The sequence below is a fragment of the Primulina huaijiensis genome, chromosome 10 (assembly GCF_012295235.1).
Source record: "Primulina huaijiensis isolate GDHJ02 chromosome 10, ASM1229523v2, whole genome shotgun sequence".
NCBI lineage: Eukaryota > Viridiplantae > Streptophyta > Magnoliopsida > Lamiales > Gesneriaceae > Primulina > Primulina huaijiensis.
The window spans coordinates 16,314,425-16,331,403 of NC_133315.1; the positions used below are offsets into that span (position 1 = coordinate 16,314,425).

General features: G+C 37.7%; 1 protein-coding gene across 1 annotated transcript; it reads right to left on the minus strand.

The window, feature by feature from the left end:
• Window positions 1–347: 347 nt before the first annotated feature.
• Window positions 348–9,482, minus strand: LOC140986959 (DNA (cytosine-5)-methyltransferase 1B-like). The gene is made up of 13 exons (XM_073455381.1): window positions 9,165–9,482; window positions 7,541–7,643; window positions 5,654–7,103; window positions 3,688–5,188; window positions 3,335–3,499; window positions 3,014–3,209; window positions 2,800–2,911; window positions 2,523–2,670; window positions 2,214–2,411; window positions 1,840–2,118; window positions 1,546–1,707; window positions 1,226–1,444; window positions 348–872 (listed from the first exon to the last, which is right to left on the minus strand). Exons 2-13 carry the CDS (start codon window positions 7,596–7,598, stop codon window positions 738–740), a joined length of 4,623 nt encoding a protein of 1,540 aa, XP_073311482.1. The 5' UTR covers window positions 7,599–7,643; window positions 9,165–9,482; the 3' UTR covers window positions 348–737.
• Between the last annotated feature and the right edge of the window lie 7,497 nt (window positions 9,483–16,979).

Consider the following 16,979-nt stretch of genomic DNA (forward strand, 5'->3'; position numbering starts at 1 on the left):
TGTGTATGATAAATAGAGATCAGTATTCTCTAAAAAAAATATTGAAATTCATTTTTATTCTTATTTTTATTAAACGAAAATTGGAATAAGATACTTCTGTAATTTGAGATGGATATTGATATTTTAAATATTATATCATGATCGCCTTATTATATAGGATAGGATAGTACAAAAGTATCCCTTTACTTTATGAGCTTGTAAATTTAAATATTCTAGTATAATATCTTGAAATGAGTATTATAGTAAATGTGTCTCATTCGATTTACCTTGTACAAATTAATAATATCTGAACGTGAGCCGCTGGTCATGTCTCAAAGTCACACTTTACCGACAAGTTTCTGCAAAATTGTGAAAGAAAAGTGAAAAATCATGTTTTTTTAGAGGTTACAAACACAATAATTCCAGCTAAATTATGATTATGTTGCTCATAAATTCACTTGCATCCGATTCTCAATTAGAATACAGTAGTTCCCCAACAACAGCCTCTCGAGTAATGTCAAAGGAGGGGACTGAAAAATCCCAAAATAATGGTGTCAAACTCACACAGAGTTTGAGCTAACCAACGCAATTCCTTCAATCTTGACAGCATGAATACAAAATTGATGTAAATTGAATTGGGGTGGGGAGGGGTGTTGGGGTGGAGGGGGGGTGGCTGACATAACCACGGTTCAACAAGTAATTCCTCGTCCGATTATTTGGCAGTTGAAAAAAGTTGACCTCATGAACACCAAGTTTAGCTACAAAGACTTTCTCTCAATAGCTTCCTTGAGTTTTCTTCCCAGTGCATAAGCTAGAGGAGGTGGAACAGCATTCCCAATCTGCCTGTGCTTGTGAAGAACAGCGCCAGAAAATTTATACTTGTCGGGAAAACCCTACATAAACAAGTTCAATCTGGTTTTAGGAAACACTATCCATATTCATCATTATCTAGAAAATAAAATATCACATGTTCTACCAGGAAGTGTTTTGACTTTTAAAGGAGCAGGCAATAATTAGCATATCGAAATATGCATGATACATTTAGATCCATTTGCTAGTTTAAGCCCTCAACTCTCAAGCCTTAGGTCTCCCCAAGTATAATAGGATCAACAGATAAGCCGTAATATAATATAGAATAAATACTGATTTATCTGATACAGATGGTCTTTTCATATATAAATTTGGTGCATTCATTTCTATAAATGAGATTGAGCCAACATCAAATAAAGTGGCAAAAACCACTAACCTGAGAACGCGAGCATTCACGAACAGTGACAATCCTATCTTGCTCAGGATGAAAACACATTCCCACTTTACCCATTGGCTGAGGGTCTGTTATGGAAGTTGGAAAGTTTCCCTCCCAATCCAACCTTCCAAAAAGACCCTTCCACTGATTGTGCCTCTTGGCTGTATTTGGTAAGCACCAAGGTATCAGATCAACAACTTGGCCAGTGGATAATTTGACCTGTAAGGCAATGAAAGACAAGTAAAACTACCAGATAAAATACTTGAACAGAAAGTAGGAGATTTAAAATCCAATCCAACCCCACTTAGTTATAATGTTACCTTTTCATCTGGAAGATCACGCCAATCTGCACCAGGACGCCTGGGAATCCTTTGACACCTAATTAGGTTGAGCTCATTCATCTCTTTCGCGATGTGATCATTTAATACCTCCATGTTTCCACGAATTTTCTTCTGGAACCATGATATAGGACCACTTTGATACTGCATTTCAGGCGTGAGAAAATCTAATTAGTTAATTGAGCTCTAGTTGTTATATATGATCTATGGAATATCCGACCAATACTATTACATCAAACAGCCTTTTCTGTTCTGGATGGTTCCCAACATCAGTACCTCAATGCCTGTGTTAGATGCACCATTGCCCACTTGCGGGAGATCTCCAATTGTATCTCTGACAGTAAGAGAACGAAGCGGGGCTCCTCTTGCAGTACTCCTAACAGCAGAGTAACACAAATTTCCTGACAATGAGATTTTCAATTCTGGTGCTGCAAAGACATGCATTGGCTCTGGCCACTCAGGAAGCATCTCTTCAGGAGAGGCTGCCCATATGAAGGCTCTCTTCCTCGACTGAGGTACTCCGAACGCACCAGCTTCAAGGATACCAAATCTCACCTATCCATGACCATAAGCAACAAATACACACAAATACTTCAGCAGATATGATCAATCAAGAACCTCATACTCCTGATAAAAGCATCAGCAGGTACCTGATATCCCATCTCAAGAAGGGAAGCTAAAGTTAAGCGGAATGTCTGTCCTTGGTTGAAAGTCACAAAATTCCGCACATTCTCCAAAAGGAAAAACTTTGGTCGATAGTAGTCAGCGAAAGATAAAAAGGCTAAAATCATTTCACATTGAACTTTACTCCAGGTACTGTGATTGAATCTATTCATTCTTGAAAAACCCTACAGTAGAAATTATGTTCACTTTTAGCAACATGGTTAATTCATTTAGTTTGAAAATTCTGAGAGTGGGTTGTTTAGACAACAATGAAAAGAGTAGATTGTTTAACCAACCTGGCAAGGAGGTCCTCCATTAATAAAATCAACTTGCCCTGGCAGTGGGAGATTATCAAAATCCTTCTGGTTCAATGATGAAGCCAATTCAGTGGCCTCAGGGGTTGAAATGCAGTCGTCTGCATCACCACATTTCTGCATCACAGCCCTGCATATAAAACGGTTTCAGTAAATATCATGTGTTCTGTTGATGGCATGTCTGAGATAAATTTGTGCACGTGCATCTGTATATGTGTGTATGTGTGAGAGAGCAAAACTAATCTTCTAAAAGAAATACCTCAAAATTACATTACAATTGTTGACAAACACTGAAGCCTCGGGATGATTCAGTTTAAATGCATCTCCAGCAGCTTCATCATACTCAATAGCCCATTTAGTAAACGAGACACCTGAAAAATCAGATGCGTCAGAACCCAAATGACAGGCTTCTACATGCAAAGAACTCTAAACTTGAAAACATTCAAAAAATAAAAAGCAAGTGAAAGTTGTGCCTGATTGTTGCAATCCCTCAGACAAGCCACCACAGCCAGCAAATATATCTAATGAAATCAAGTGGTTCCCCTGAGATTCTTCTTTTAGTATACCAACTTCTAAGTCATCCTCTCCTTCCTTGGATTTTCCTTTCTTTCTGTATGTATCGTCACTTGGCGTCCCAAATGAATATCTTATTTTAATATGAGATGGCAACTGCACGTGACCAGGATTGGAACATTTATTAAAAAGCGTAGATAAGGAGGTGGCATACATTGCTTAACTTTATTGCATCCAACAATTTTGAAGAAATGTAACTGGAAAAGGAGCAAAATATTTACTTGCTTGATTGATCCGTTGGAGGGATCATACAGATATTCACAAAAGAAAGCATGGTCAAAGGTGCAAGGGACATCTTGAAGTTGAATGTCTTTCCTTTTCCTGATCTCACATTTACCTTCAATCATATCAACCGGTACGGTAAGCATTTCCTCACTGTAGAAGAGCTGAGAAACGCTCCAGAAAAAAATGATTTAAAAAAACATTATAAGATTAAAAAAAATCAATATAGATAAACTTACACATTAGGGATGTGAATCTTAATTCCAGTATAATTATGATAAACGATTTAAGCAATTAAGAATGATTTTAGCATAAAATATGTTGGTTTTCAATGTGGTATGCAAGCTATTACCTCTCGAATATCTGAAGAGTAAGCCTTCGCCACCGATATGTCCTCTGGTCTGTAAAACCTTCTAACTTTGACCTGAACTGAATTGGCATCATGCCGCCCAGACTTTTTAAGATTGCAAATTTCAAGCAGCTGGCAAACAACATAGGCCTTTAATCCAACATTTCTTCCACTCTTGAAACTCTCACTTTCCATTTCTGCTGAAAAGTAACTAGGACTCACATAGACATAATCAAGAACTGAGTATTTATTTCCTCGGTACATAAAGTCATTCACAGAATCATGCAGGATAAACTTCTCATTATCAATGGCAGCTTCCTTTGATTTGCATGCTTGACAGGAGCCAGACCCCAGCCCCATCGATTTATAGGGAAGAGCAAAGAAGGCACCCCTCTTGGGTGAATACAAACTTTTGCAGTAATATTCAATTGGCAACCCCATCTTCTTCCTTTCTTCTGCTCGCGCCTTATTCATTTTTTCAGTGTTGGCATTTGCTTTTCTATGCTGATAACCCCATGGCATTGATCCGATGTTCACATGTAAGCTCTGTTTGACTTCTTCTAGTTGAAAGTTTATACAGTCATCCGTCAAAAATAGCTCCCTTTCATTTGCTGTGTTTCCAAGGACAGTTTCACAGCCTTGTTGCATCAATCTCCCATGAAACATTTTATCTCCATCAATTTTTTCAAACATGTACTCGACCAAACAGATGGCCAGATCATTGCCCAGTTCATCAACTTGGACAGTCCCACCAACTTCAATTTCATATCCATGGACTGTGGCCCTTTTATATAAAGCCTCACCAGATGGTAATTTGCCCACTGATTTCCCATCCCACTTTACAACCTTGCTACCCAAACAAGACTTGGTTTGCCGTCGTGGTGAACCATGTATCTCACTCTTGTCTGTAACTGCCAATTTCTCCTCAGGAGCATCATCCTCTTCATTTTCCTCTTGCTCTTCAATCTCATCATCCTCTTTTACTTCACTGAGGATTCCTTCATTTGATTCCTCTGGTAAGTGATTTGAATAATAAGCACCCCAGAGTCTATTGATTAGCCTGGTTGTTGTTGCCTGCATAGGCTTTCTTTTGGACATGGCAGGCTCAATTGCAGATCTGGGATTTAAGTTTTGTCCATTCCTAAACACAACCTTCTTCTTGCTGACTAGCCATTTCCGATGGTGTCTCTCTTCCATCTTTTTGATGAGGCCAATAACAAATGAGCACTTCTTTATATCCTTGTCAGGAAATTCTAAAAAGTGCTGCAGAATAATCTGACCATGCACAACCACATATCTTTCCACCAATTCCTTATTAGATGATATAAAGGCAAGATGACCTTTGGGGAAATCTGAAACTCTCTTCATAACATCATTAAAAGGAAGCCTTGCCAGCCTAATCTCATCTTTTAGCATAGCAAGGATGCTAATTGCAACCCTAACTGTCTTCAAGACCCGCTCGTACCAAGCAGCATATTGTTTTGAGGGCTTTCCAAGCCTGTACCTGAAGAGTTGAAGGAAGATGACAGTTATGAGTGAAGAAGCCTCACGAGTCACGAGTTTCAAATTTGAATTAAACTAGGAAATACACACAACTTGTTGGACAACAAGGAATCAGAACATTTCTTGAACTTAGCATGATCTTAAAATTTGCCACGAAAAAAACAACAGTATAGCCGATGCTTTCTCTAAAATGCATCCACTGCAGGTTTTATTAATTTATTTACAGTACTAATACCTTGGAGAATTATTTCAAGTCATATCAACCATTAAAAATCTAGCACTACACTGAAAATTTTCAGAGCACTCTAACCAAAAGCCAAAGAAAACAAAAGTGCTTAGTCTTTCAGTTCAAGTATTATGATGTAAAGTTAACAGATGCATGCCAGTGTTTTTGCAGTCACAATGGTACATTCACAAGAGTTATGGATGGTTGGACGGCGAGGGGTGGGGGAGAGAGAGATCATACCAGGACATATCAGTCCGTATAAAAATAGAGACCATCGCAGATCCAAACTCGATTACCCAGTCCTTAATCTCGCTCAAGAAAATCGGTATCCCTCCTATTTCAGAATCCCCGGAACCACTAGAAGAATAAGCGCATTCGCCATCCAAATTGTAACCAGATCCATCATCAACAGTCATTACTCCTGAGCCAAATATGGTCACATCAATTTCAGAGCATGGTTTCATTGGTAGGAGCTCTAATGGAACCAGTCTAGCATCTGAATTGTACAAAGCCCAGTTGTGGAGCCTGTTTTTTGGTAAGTCATCTATATCATATACACCAGCACCACTATCAAAAATTATATATTCATCGGTTTCTTCACCACATGCCTTATAATAGGCAGGTAAAGGATAGTCATGGGCAATTTCATCCTCATTGATCTTAATGTAGTATTGGCTAGATAGGGAGGTAGAACCCTTGCTTTTCTTCTGCTTCATTGAGCACCAGACCTCTTGATCCTGGTATAACCTGGCCATTTTGGAATCTTCAATTTCTTCTGATGGGCAAGATATAGTAGATAAGCTTTTGTTGTTTCCATCTCCATATTTTGGACCAATCCTAAGACTCCCAGGCAATGAGCCAGGCTGAGCTTGGACAAGATCAACTAACTTGCTACATTCATCCTTTAAGGCAGACAGGACAGGGAGCTCAACAAATAGATGATCAATCCTTTCTGATGACTGATCCAAACCTATAAGTTGGTTGTAGATGAAGTCTCCCTGCGAAACAATGAAATCCCTTACAGATAGACCACCACGGAAGCATTTCATCCCACTCATTGCACGCACAACCCCAGCAAGCAATTCATCAAGGCTTACATTGGGATCACCTCCCGAAGATTTTGACAATTTCTTGTAAACCTCAACACAGGCAATAGCCTTGGCATAGAAATGGTCATAGAACTTCTTGAAGTTTCCAGACGGTTTAAGACAATCATAATCAGCTATCTTTGTGGAGATCCATATCACTGGCGACCCATCTTCATAACCAGATATACACCATTCTTCAATGCGCCCAAAGCCATCACATCTTATTCCCTTTGCTTTTTCTTTATCAACGACTTCATCAAGCGGTAAAATGAGACCAGAGATAAAAATATCATCAACTTCTGACATTTCAAATGGCTGGGGTACCCCATCTGAATTATGAAAGATGAAATCCGTGAGCCGCCTACATGGCCGGCCATTTTCTTGTCCAGCAGTAAGACGGACTGCCAAAAACTCATCTTCCGCACTAATATCTTTTTTTGTTTCAATAATGGAGTCTTTTTCTGCTATGATAAGTGATTTCTCCTTGAAATCTGAACAAGCAGCAGATCGCTTTGGCATTTTACGCAAAACAACAGAATCCTCATTGGCTTGTGAGGCAAGCCTCTTTCTTTGTTTTTGCTCGGTTGCCACTTTTACTGTATCTGAAGAAAAGACTTTGTTAGTGTTCTTTTTATGTGAACAACATCAAGATCAATTACAAAAAAAATTAGGTACAAGTAATAAAAAAATGTATAATTCATGAAATAATTCAACGACTTAGCTGTAAATGAACAGAATAGAAAGTTGAAATCAGAATCAATCTAGATTTGAAAATTGAAAGCATCAAATGGGTTTGAATGAAATAAATGCAATAAACAAATCGATATTGCTTTCTTATTAATGCTTAAATCTAAGGCTACTTGAGGTACAACAGATAAATGAGACATCTCTTGACTGGTAAAAATATAGCTGGTCCGTAAATTGGAAATATGAATAACATTTATGGGAATAAAAAAGCTAAAAACCAATCAACTACTTGCATTCATGCTAAAATAAACAATTTTGTGTAAAGATTTAATTCTTAAGGTTATGAGCTTACTTGAAGACGACTTTCTACTAGATTGGATTTTTGGGGCGTTGAATTTGTTTGCTAGCATCAGACTGATTCTCGTGCCTTCCTTTTTGATTCTGCTTGGCCATTGCTACACAAATACAACACTAAACATATTTATCAAAAGCCCAATGCTGCAACTCAGGATTCTAAGAATTTGATATGTTCAAATTGTTCACTTAAAGCGTCCCAATAACAATGCAACAAAATATCGGTTTACATATCAAACACCTAAACAAACTATTTGAACAAGATAAAAGAAAAACAAAAAGTTGCTTTCGCTGGTCATGATGAAGGTGCACAGGAATACCTCATCACTGTGTGTAAACCAATTATTGTATTCCCAGAGAAAATAACCACAAATAAAATGTACTTCAACTATATCTTCTATCCTTTATACCGGTTCTGTGGTTCATAAAATTTAAGCTTGTCATGATACATCCCACTAAACCTTGTAAAAATGCAAAATTTAGGAATATATATCCTCACACTTGTATCTAGAATCTACCAAATTTTGGCGAGTTCATCAGACTTTACTGCATAATTATGCTGAATTTGACAACCTCAACTTTGGTAACTGTTCATGAATCTTGATTAACAAAATGATACAGCATTAGTTCACTAAAGCAATTCTGACAGCGTAAAAAATCTGATACGCGTTTAAAACCCAATAACTATGGTAACTCACTAAATTAACCACAGAAATCCCAACGGAGTTGTTATAGATTTTTATAGATTCTTGTAGACTCATGTTGCAAGATTTTTACAGATGTTTGTAAACTTTTTAGGACCAAGAAAAACAAAAAACGGTGATGAGAAACACCTCGAATAATCCTCTCACTTGTTTTCTTGATTTGGATTGAATCTGCACAAGACTTACCATACTGTAGTTCCCTAAATTTTTAGTTTATTGAGTTTGATATTTTCGAGTAAATAAAGTAAGTAAACATGCCAAAACATTGAATGTTCTTATCTGTAGAACATGGGTAAAAATGAAGTTTCTAGTTTTAATATTTTGAGATGATATATGATAGAGTTTCACGTATTATGTAATTTGGAAGACATAATATATTGATATACGTATTAATTTTTAATAACTATAAATTTATACATCTTTTCAGAGAGTTTACCAAATTTCTGATTTTTTAAATTCGCGCCCCGACGGTAACTGGAATGGTAGTCTCCACACTGAAACTGTTCAATTCTCTCCATGACCTTTCCAGTAAACCATGCTTCCCATGGATTTCGCACATCGGTTTATATGCCATGAATGATGAATCTTTTGTTCTTCTATAGAAGATTTGACACAGCAGCAGTGATTAAAAGAAAAAAGGAAAGAAAAAAATAACAAATACATAGATAGATAGAGGAGATTGATGGCGTTATTGGAGCATGCCCGACAGTTAAAAAAATAGATTTGGTAAAGTAGAGCCCTCGTTCAACCATCACACTCCAAAAAAATGCAAGCTTCAGGTATCAAGGTAACGCAGAATCATTCAAAACGTGATAAATTGAGATCTTCAATGGATTTTTTTCAAATCAAAAGCTGAAATCATTAAACCCAAAAAGAATTAAAACAAAATCAATAAACATTAAATGCCCAAAATCTTACCGCGCCGCAGACCTCCTTCTATAGTTTGCTATACTGATTCAACTCCACGACTAAAATGGTCTCCAATCATACAATTGAATCCAAAATGCACCAATTTTTCGTCAAAACAATGGGAACAAAATCTTGTTCCTGAGCAGCGTTAGACGATGGAAAAAAAATAGAAAAACAGGAAAAGATGTAGGCTGGCAAAGAGATGAGAGGAGCAAAACCTGTTCCGTAAGAAAATTTTAATTTCCGTGGCTTTTTGTAGGGCTTTTGCGTCGGAATTTTGAAAAAACAATGGAAATTTAGGCACTTCGAATGAGCGCCAAAAACTAAAGCGGCATCTTCCATCGGCGGGATTTTCCCGAATGATTTATTTGTAATATATATTTACTGCAACGGATATACTTTGATAGTATCTAACATTTAATCCAAACTCCGGATTCTCGATTTGATCGTCAGTTATAACGATATTATCATATTTGGATGACATTAATATCAGATTATATTACTTTACAATTGAACCGGAATTTTTACAATATATAAAAGTTGAAATATGAAATCAGAAAGAACACAATAAACATATGGTTGGAAAATAGAATTAGAAATAGTAAACAAGAACTAAAAAACTAGAAATTTGTATATTGAAATTGAAATTGCATATTCACGTTGATCGAGTGTCATGATAGTTGTTCTCTTTTTTCTGTGAGGCCCGGGTCGAGGAGAGCGGAGGGTGAGCGGAGATGTCACGAGGACGTGTCAAAATCAGACACGACCCACCAACTCGACACGATTCAATCCGGAAAAAAAATGATCGGGTTAGGTTGGGTTGGGTTTGGATCAACTCGAGTTTACCCGAAATTTTTAATTTTTTTTAAAAAAATATAATTAATAAATATTACCTATATTTTTATATATTGTATGTGTGAAAAAATATTTATTGTATATTTATATCATAAATTTTCATAAGTTAATATTTATTTTGAACATTTTTTATTTTTTAAACAATTGTTTATTTGATTTAGTATATATATTTTATTTTTCTACGATTAGACTTTCAAATTTAAATCATATATATGAGGGAGATTTTGTTATTATGTGTTTAAATTAAAACATTATTTTTTTTTTGAATTTTATTTAATTTTCTTTAAAAAAAATGGAAATCGGGTTAATCGGGTTGATTCGATTTCGGGTTCGGATTGAATATTTTCGGGTTGGCTTGGGTTCGGATTGAGCAATTTTTGAATAGTACTATTGCTCAACCCGACCCAATCCACCCGAATTGACACCCTTACATGAAGTTGCACGGACAATGAACAGCCTGGCAGGTTCTAGGCGAAGCGAACATGAATGAACTGATCTTACACCGGAAGGAGAGGGCTTCCAAAACTGTTCACGTATGAATCTATGCAGTTGAATAGTGCTTAAAAGATTTGATAAACACTACTCATATCAAGAAGTTGTAACTTCTTTTCAGGAGCTCGTCACATAATAACTTAAAAAATAAGTATGTTTGACTTGGGACAATTCTGATATGAGCGACCCCCTGATAAGTTTTTTATGGTGCGCGTGAGTGAAGACATAAGCACGTTGGAAAGAATTGTCTTGATACAGTAAGAACATTCGTCGAATCTGAGACGTTATATTTTGTGCATTTCTTCTGCTCTTTTTTGTGATCGGTTCTTTCACTGATTCATTCAGTCACTGCTTGCATCCATCATCAGAAACATGGGCTTACATTTTCTTCACTATTTGTGCAACGACTTTGACATAATATTTGCTCTTTTTTCCCATTTGGTTAATCGACAATCCATCTCAACTAATCGCAATATCGGTAACTTTAATTTACTAAGTTCATCATTAAAATGTATAATAGATTAAATGATGAATTAATGCGCTAAATTAATTTATGAGTAGATCTCTTGTGAGATGGTCTCACGAATTTTTGTATGTGAGACGGGTCAACCATACCGATATTCACAATAAAAAATAATACTCTTAGCATAAAAAGTAATATTTTTCATGGATGACCCAAATAAGAGATCTGTCTCACAAAATACGACCTGTGAGACCGTCTCACACAAGTTTTTGCCTTAATTTATAGGTTAAACACTGAAAGAAGTTGTAAATCTGTTCTCATTAACGCCATGGAATTGCGAGTGCAAGTTCTCGGTAACGTTTCGAATTAAATGTACGCATGAACACTTGCAGTCTTCACTGCCTGCAAATGGGGCAAATGTCGATTAATCCTTCACAATTCGTACACAGACACAGATGTCTGCAAGGCAACAACAAGAACGAGACTTCTCTGTTCTTGCATGATCTGCATATCGGTTGATCGTTTAGTTTAGAAGTTCCCGAATGATTTGTGCTTGATACCATGTCGTCTACTTCACTTTCACCTGTGCCTTCCTGAGCTAGAGCAGTTCCTTGCGCCATACCTGCTTTATTTTATCCCCTTACTCCTTGTTCTTGCTGGACTTCATTAGGACTATAGTTCTTGGTCGAAGATATATGAAGCTTCTGCTGCATAAATAACGGATTTTCTTCTCTGACTCTTTTGATAGCGCCATAGCACGTGGGTGCATGCTCGTTGCTCCTATAGTTTGTGGCGCCAGCGCCAGTATTGAGTTGTGCTAGAGCTGTAAAAGGAATCTATGTTTGTTGTGTGAGAAAAAATGCCACTGCCGACGAACGAAAACAATGAAATAGATATTTGATGTAACAGATCAATTGCAGGATCAGAAGGCAACAACAGCAACCTTTGGAATCTAGTAATGATAAACAAGACAATCCACAAGATCTGATCAGAATCAAAGGAAAGAAACAGGGAACGGAATACATGTTTTTCCTACCAGCTACAAGTCATCTGGAAAGAGAAAAACAACATCTTTATGTGCCTTTCTTCTGAAATCTATTATGTGTTCCATCTCCTCAAAGGCAACAGATCAATCAGTTTCTCATCTGTGCAATTAGAAGCACTCGAGACATCACTTGCAAATAAGTAAAGCTCACACTCCAGCCCAACTGAGATCAAGATGGACTATCAAGTAATCCAAAATCAATTTCCTGTCTAGAATCTAGTTTCCATTGCACATTTTCAGGTTTATTGCTTTGCAAAGAATTGCAACAAAACTAATTAAGGTTGTGACTATTGCAAAAATTATGAAAATATACCATAAACCCTGCCAATCAATGCAACAATCGACCTTGGCGTCCTTCCACACCCGCTCTTCATAATCAAGGACAACAGTCAAATGCTTCGCGTAACGACCGTCATTCACCACGTCCATATCTTGGATATTGCCAAGGACGTGGTGCTCAAGGACACACTGCCAAACGTTGCTACATTTATCGACTTGTCAACACTCAATCTCCTTCTGCTCCATTGTCACCACAACCACCTGCTCCACGTCATGCTTCTCCATGGCAACCACGTGCACATTTTGCATCTCTCGAGACCACCGACACCCCCACATGGCTACTTGATAGTGGGGCGTCGCACCATGTCACCACAGATTTGAATAATCTTTCAATTCGCACTCCTTATGTAGGGTCTGACGACGTTATGATCGGTGACGGCTCGGGTCTTAACATTACCCACACTGTGTGAAAACCCAACTAGGCAACTTTAAATTTTACGAGTTATTAATTTTGGGTGTACATATTTTAGGTGGGATTTTTTTCTTTCACTTGTGAAATACAAATCTTTATTATGCAAGGGATTATTTTGTGATACTTGGAAATACAATATTTAATATCCCTACTCATGAACGTGTATATTTTCAAGATATGCAAGGGGATTTACTAGATTTGAAATACCTTACAATTTAGAGGAATTAGGGCATAAGAATTTGCAAGTAAATTTCGAAATTCTCCCTAGATTAATTGCCTAGATATTGTGAGTCATGGATACAAGGAAATATACAAGGCAAATTGAAAATAATCTATCAAACTTTGGGCACAAATCGTGGACCTATCAACCTATATATTTTCGAACCAAGTGAGGGCCCATGGGTTAAGGAATGAATATCACCAATGTAGTAGCAAAAATCAGCAGCTAAGGGATGAGATTTGGAGCAACAAAAAACGTGGGATTTGAGGCCTAATTGGGCAAGATTTGAATACCAAGTTTAGCTCTCTCCCCTCCCCTATAAATACGACATCAAAGCCTAGCACTCCCTACACAAAATTTTCGAATTCCCTTTGCTGAAAATTTCGAGAATTCAGCAACTCTCCCTAGCCGAAATACTGCGCAAAAATCGTCCCAAAGTTGTCCAAGAATTCAAGCCGAAGTGCTGCCCGATCAAGAACACGAAGTGATCCAAGTCTAGCGCGTGCACTCCACGTTTTTATTTAATCCAAAACACTGTAAGTGGGCTTGTTTTAAAATTTTAAATTTCGGTTTTGATGCTTATGAAATTTCGGTTCTTGATGTTAAAAAAATTCGGTCGAGCTCCGTCTCCCGTCTATTCGTTTTTATGAAATTTTGATACGTTATGTTTTGACACTGTGAGAATTCCCTGAAAATGGGTGGAATTCCAACATATGGCCCTTCACAGTGGGATAGAACCGTTTTATGGCATCGCCCCCTTAGAGGATTAAAACTTAGGGACTGACATCAGTAAACCGTTAAAGGTGAAAAATCGCAGTGTTATTATGTTATGGATATGATGTTACGATTATGAAAAGCATGCTGTATTTAAATGTTATGTTTTCGAAAATGTTATAAAATTTTATGTTGTGTTCGAAATTCCCCCATTTACTGAGTATTTCCCAAAATCCTAACCCCCTTACAACCCTTCCCAGATAAGCCCGAAGAAGAACTCGAGGAGGAGAGTCCGAACAGTTCTGGTGATGGTGAATGCTCGAGGAATTTAGATTAAGTTTAAAGTTTATTATGTTTACGTTTCCGCATTAAACTCTGTCATTTTCGGATTTCGGTATTGTAAAGACAATGTTTATTTCGTTGAAATTATGATATATAAACTGGTTCGGTTTATACTGTGCTACAAAAGGCTTGTTGTTTCGATCGTGTGATTGTTAAACAACTCCGGTGTCAATCCCGAGTTTCGGGGCGTGACACACTGGTTCCACCACTCTTCCTACTCATGCTCGTACCTTTAATTTACACAATATTCTATGTGTGCCAAACATGAAAAAGAACCTTATTTCTATCTATCAATTTTGCAATACCAATAATGTTTCTATTGAATTCTTACCCTCTGTTTTTCATGTTAAGGATCTAAGCACATGGGCAATTCTTTTGATGGGAAACACTAAAGATGGCGTCTATGAGTGGCCAACCTCCTCTCCAACGATGTCTTCTCCACTTGTCGCCTTTTCCAGCGTCAAGACCACTTCCTCAGCATGGCACTCTAGATTAGGTCATCCATCATCACCCATTCTACAACATATTATGTCAGCATTTTCCTTACCTCACTCTATGTCACAAAAATCTCATTGTAATGCGTGTTTAAGTAATAAAAGTCATAAGCTTCCTTTTTCTACATCTACACTCACTTCATCTCACCCTTTACAAATCATATTTTCAGATGTTTGGACCTCTTCCGTTTATTATGTGGATGACTTTAAGTATTATGTTATTTTTGTTGACCATTTTACACGTTATGTTTGGTATTATCCCTTAAAGAAGAAATCTCATGTATGTGATGTCTTTATTCGTTTCAAAGCACTAGTAGAAAATAACTTCAAACACTCCATTGTCACTCTCTACTCTGACAATGGTGGAGAATATCAAGCATTAGATCAATTCTTATCCCTTCATGGAATTTCTCATCTCATTTCCCCTCTACATACACCTGAACACAATGGTTTCTCTGAACGCCGACATCGACATATAGTTGAAACTGGCCTTTCTCTACTTACTCACGCCTCCCTTCCCCTCATATATTGGAACTACGCCGTTGCCACCGCTGTGTATCTCATTAATCGCATGCCCACACCCACACTCTCCCTTTTCTCTCCTTATCAATCCATTTTTTGTTATCCCTCAAACAACACGAAACTTCGTATCTTTGGATGCTTATGATATCCATGGCTTCGTCCCTATTCTAATCATAAACTTGAGGCTCGCTCCATCCCTTGTGTGTTTGTTGGGTACTCTCTCACCCAAAGTTCTTATCTTTGTCTTGATCCTTCCACCTCCAAAATCTACACATCTCGTCATGTCAAATTTGTGGAATCTGTTTTTCCATTCAAAGTCATTATTTCAACATGAAAAACAGAGGGTAAGAACTCAATAGAAACATTATTGGTATTGCAAAATTGGTAGATAGAAATAAGGTTCTTTTTCATGTTTGGCACGCATAGAATATTATGTAAATTAAAGGTGCGAGCATGAGTAGGAAGAGTGGTGGAACCTGTGTGGGTAATATTAAGACCCGAGCCGTCACCGATCATAACGTCGTCAGACCCTACATAAGGAGTGCGAATTGAAAGATTATTCAAATCTGTGGTGACATGGTGCGACGCCCCACTATCAAGTAGCCATGTGGGGGTGTCGGTGGTCTCGAGAGATGCAAAATGTGCATGTGGTTGCCATGGAGAAGCATGACGTGGAGCCGGCGGTTGTGGTGACAATGGAGCATAAGGAGATTGAGTGTTGACAAATCGATAAAGGGAGCAACGTTTGGCAGTGTGTCCTTGAGCACCACATCCTTGGCAATATCCAAGATATGGACGTGGTGAATGACGGTCGTTACGCGAAGCATTTGACTGTTGTCCTTGATTATGAAGAGCGGGTGTGGAAGGACGCCAAGGTCGATTGTTGCGTTGATTGGCAGGGTTTGCGGTAGCCGGAAAGAATGACGGTGGTGTGTTGGATTGTTGGAGAGACGCCTCCTTGTTGATAAGTTTTTCATGGATTTCATCAAAGGAGATAGGCGTGTCCGGGCATTAACCGCATCGACAGTACCTTTGTATTCTTCACCAAGGCCATCAAGAATTTTATCAATGAGATCTTCTTCATCAACGGGTTTACCAAGGAGAGCAAGTTCATCAGCCATATTCTTAATAAATTGCATATAGTCAGAGATCGTTTTGGAACCTTTGACAAAATTCTTTAATTGGTCCTTAATCTGTTTGATGTGACCACGACTTGGTTTCGCATAAGTATTAGCCAAGGTGGCCCACGCCTCCTGAGCGGTGTTGCAGCGGGCAAGAAGAGGTTGAATTGGTAGAGAGACTGCACCAAGGAGTGCACTGAAAAGAAGACGATCTTCGCGTTTCCATGTTGTGTATGTTGGATTTGGAGCCGACTGACCACTCACGGTGATAGTTGGTGTAGGACTGGGATGAGAACCATCTAGAAAGCCAAAAAGATCATATCCTTCTAAAAGGCTTTTGATTTGGAGGCTCCACGTGATGTAGCTACTGGTGGTCAATTTTGTGGTGTTTGTAATATTGATGGTAACAAGAGGGGTATTTGGGTCTTGGGTATTTTGAATAGTGGTATGGGAGGTTGCAGAGGTTTCATCAGAAGCCATTATAGTTAAGCAAAGAAGAGAATATTACGTGAAGGGAAAAGGAAAAGGGAAGAGAAAATTGGCCAGAAACGTGATGCTCTGATACCATAAAGAGATTTGAAATAATGACTTGTCTTCTCATTGAATAATGGTGAAGAATATATACACGTACAAGAGATTGGGTTGTGGACCAAATCTCATTCAAATCAATCAAATATTCTAAATATGGCTAATTATTTAATCTATGAGATATGATAATAGTATAGACATATACAAATCATAAATAGAAGATACACGAGATAATTAAACATAAGTAATAAAATAATTCCTCTAATATCAAACTAAA

Coding starts and splice junctions, on each gene's coding strand:
- LOC140986959 (XM_073455381.1), bottom strand. CDS start 7,598: ATGCTAGCAAACAAATTCAACGCCCCAAAAATCCAATCTAGTAGAAAG. Junction 3,210..3,334: donor CCAACGGATCAATCAAGCAA/GTAAATATTTTG, acceptor GGTCACGTGCAG/TTGCCATCTCATATTAAAAT. Junction 1,445..1,545: donor GTGATCTTCCAGATGAAAAG/GTAACATTATAA, acceptor ATTGCCTTACAG/GTCAAATTATCCACTGGCCA.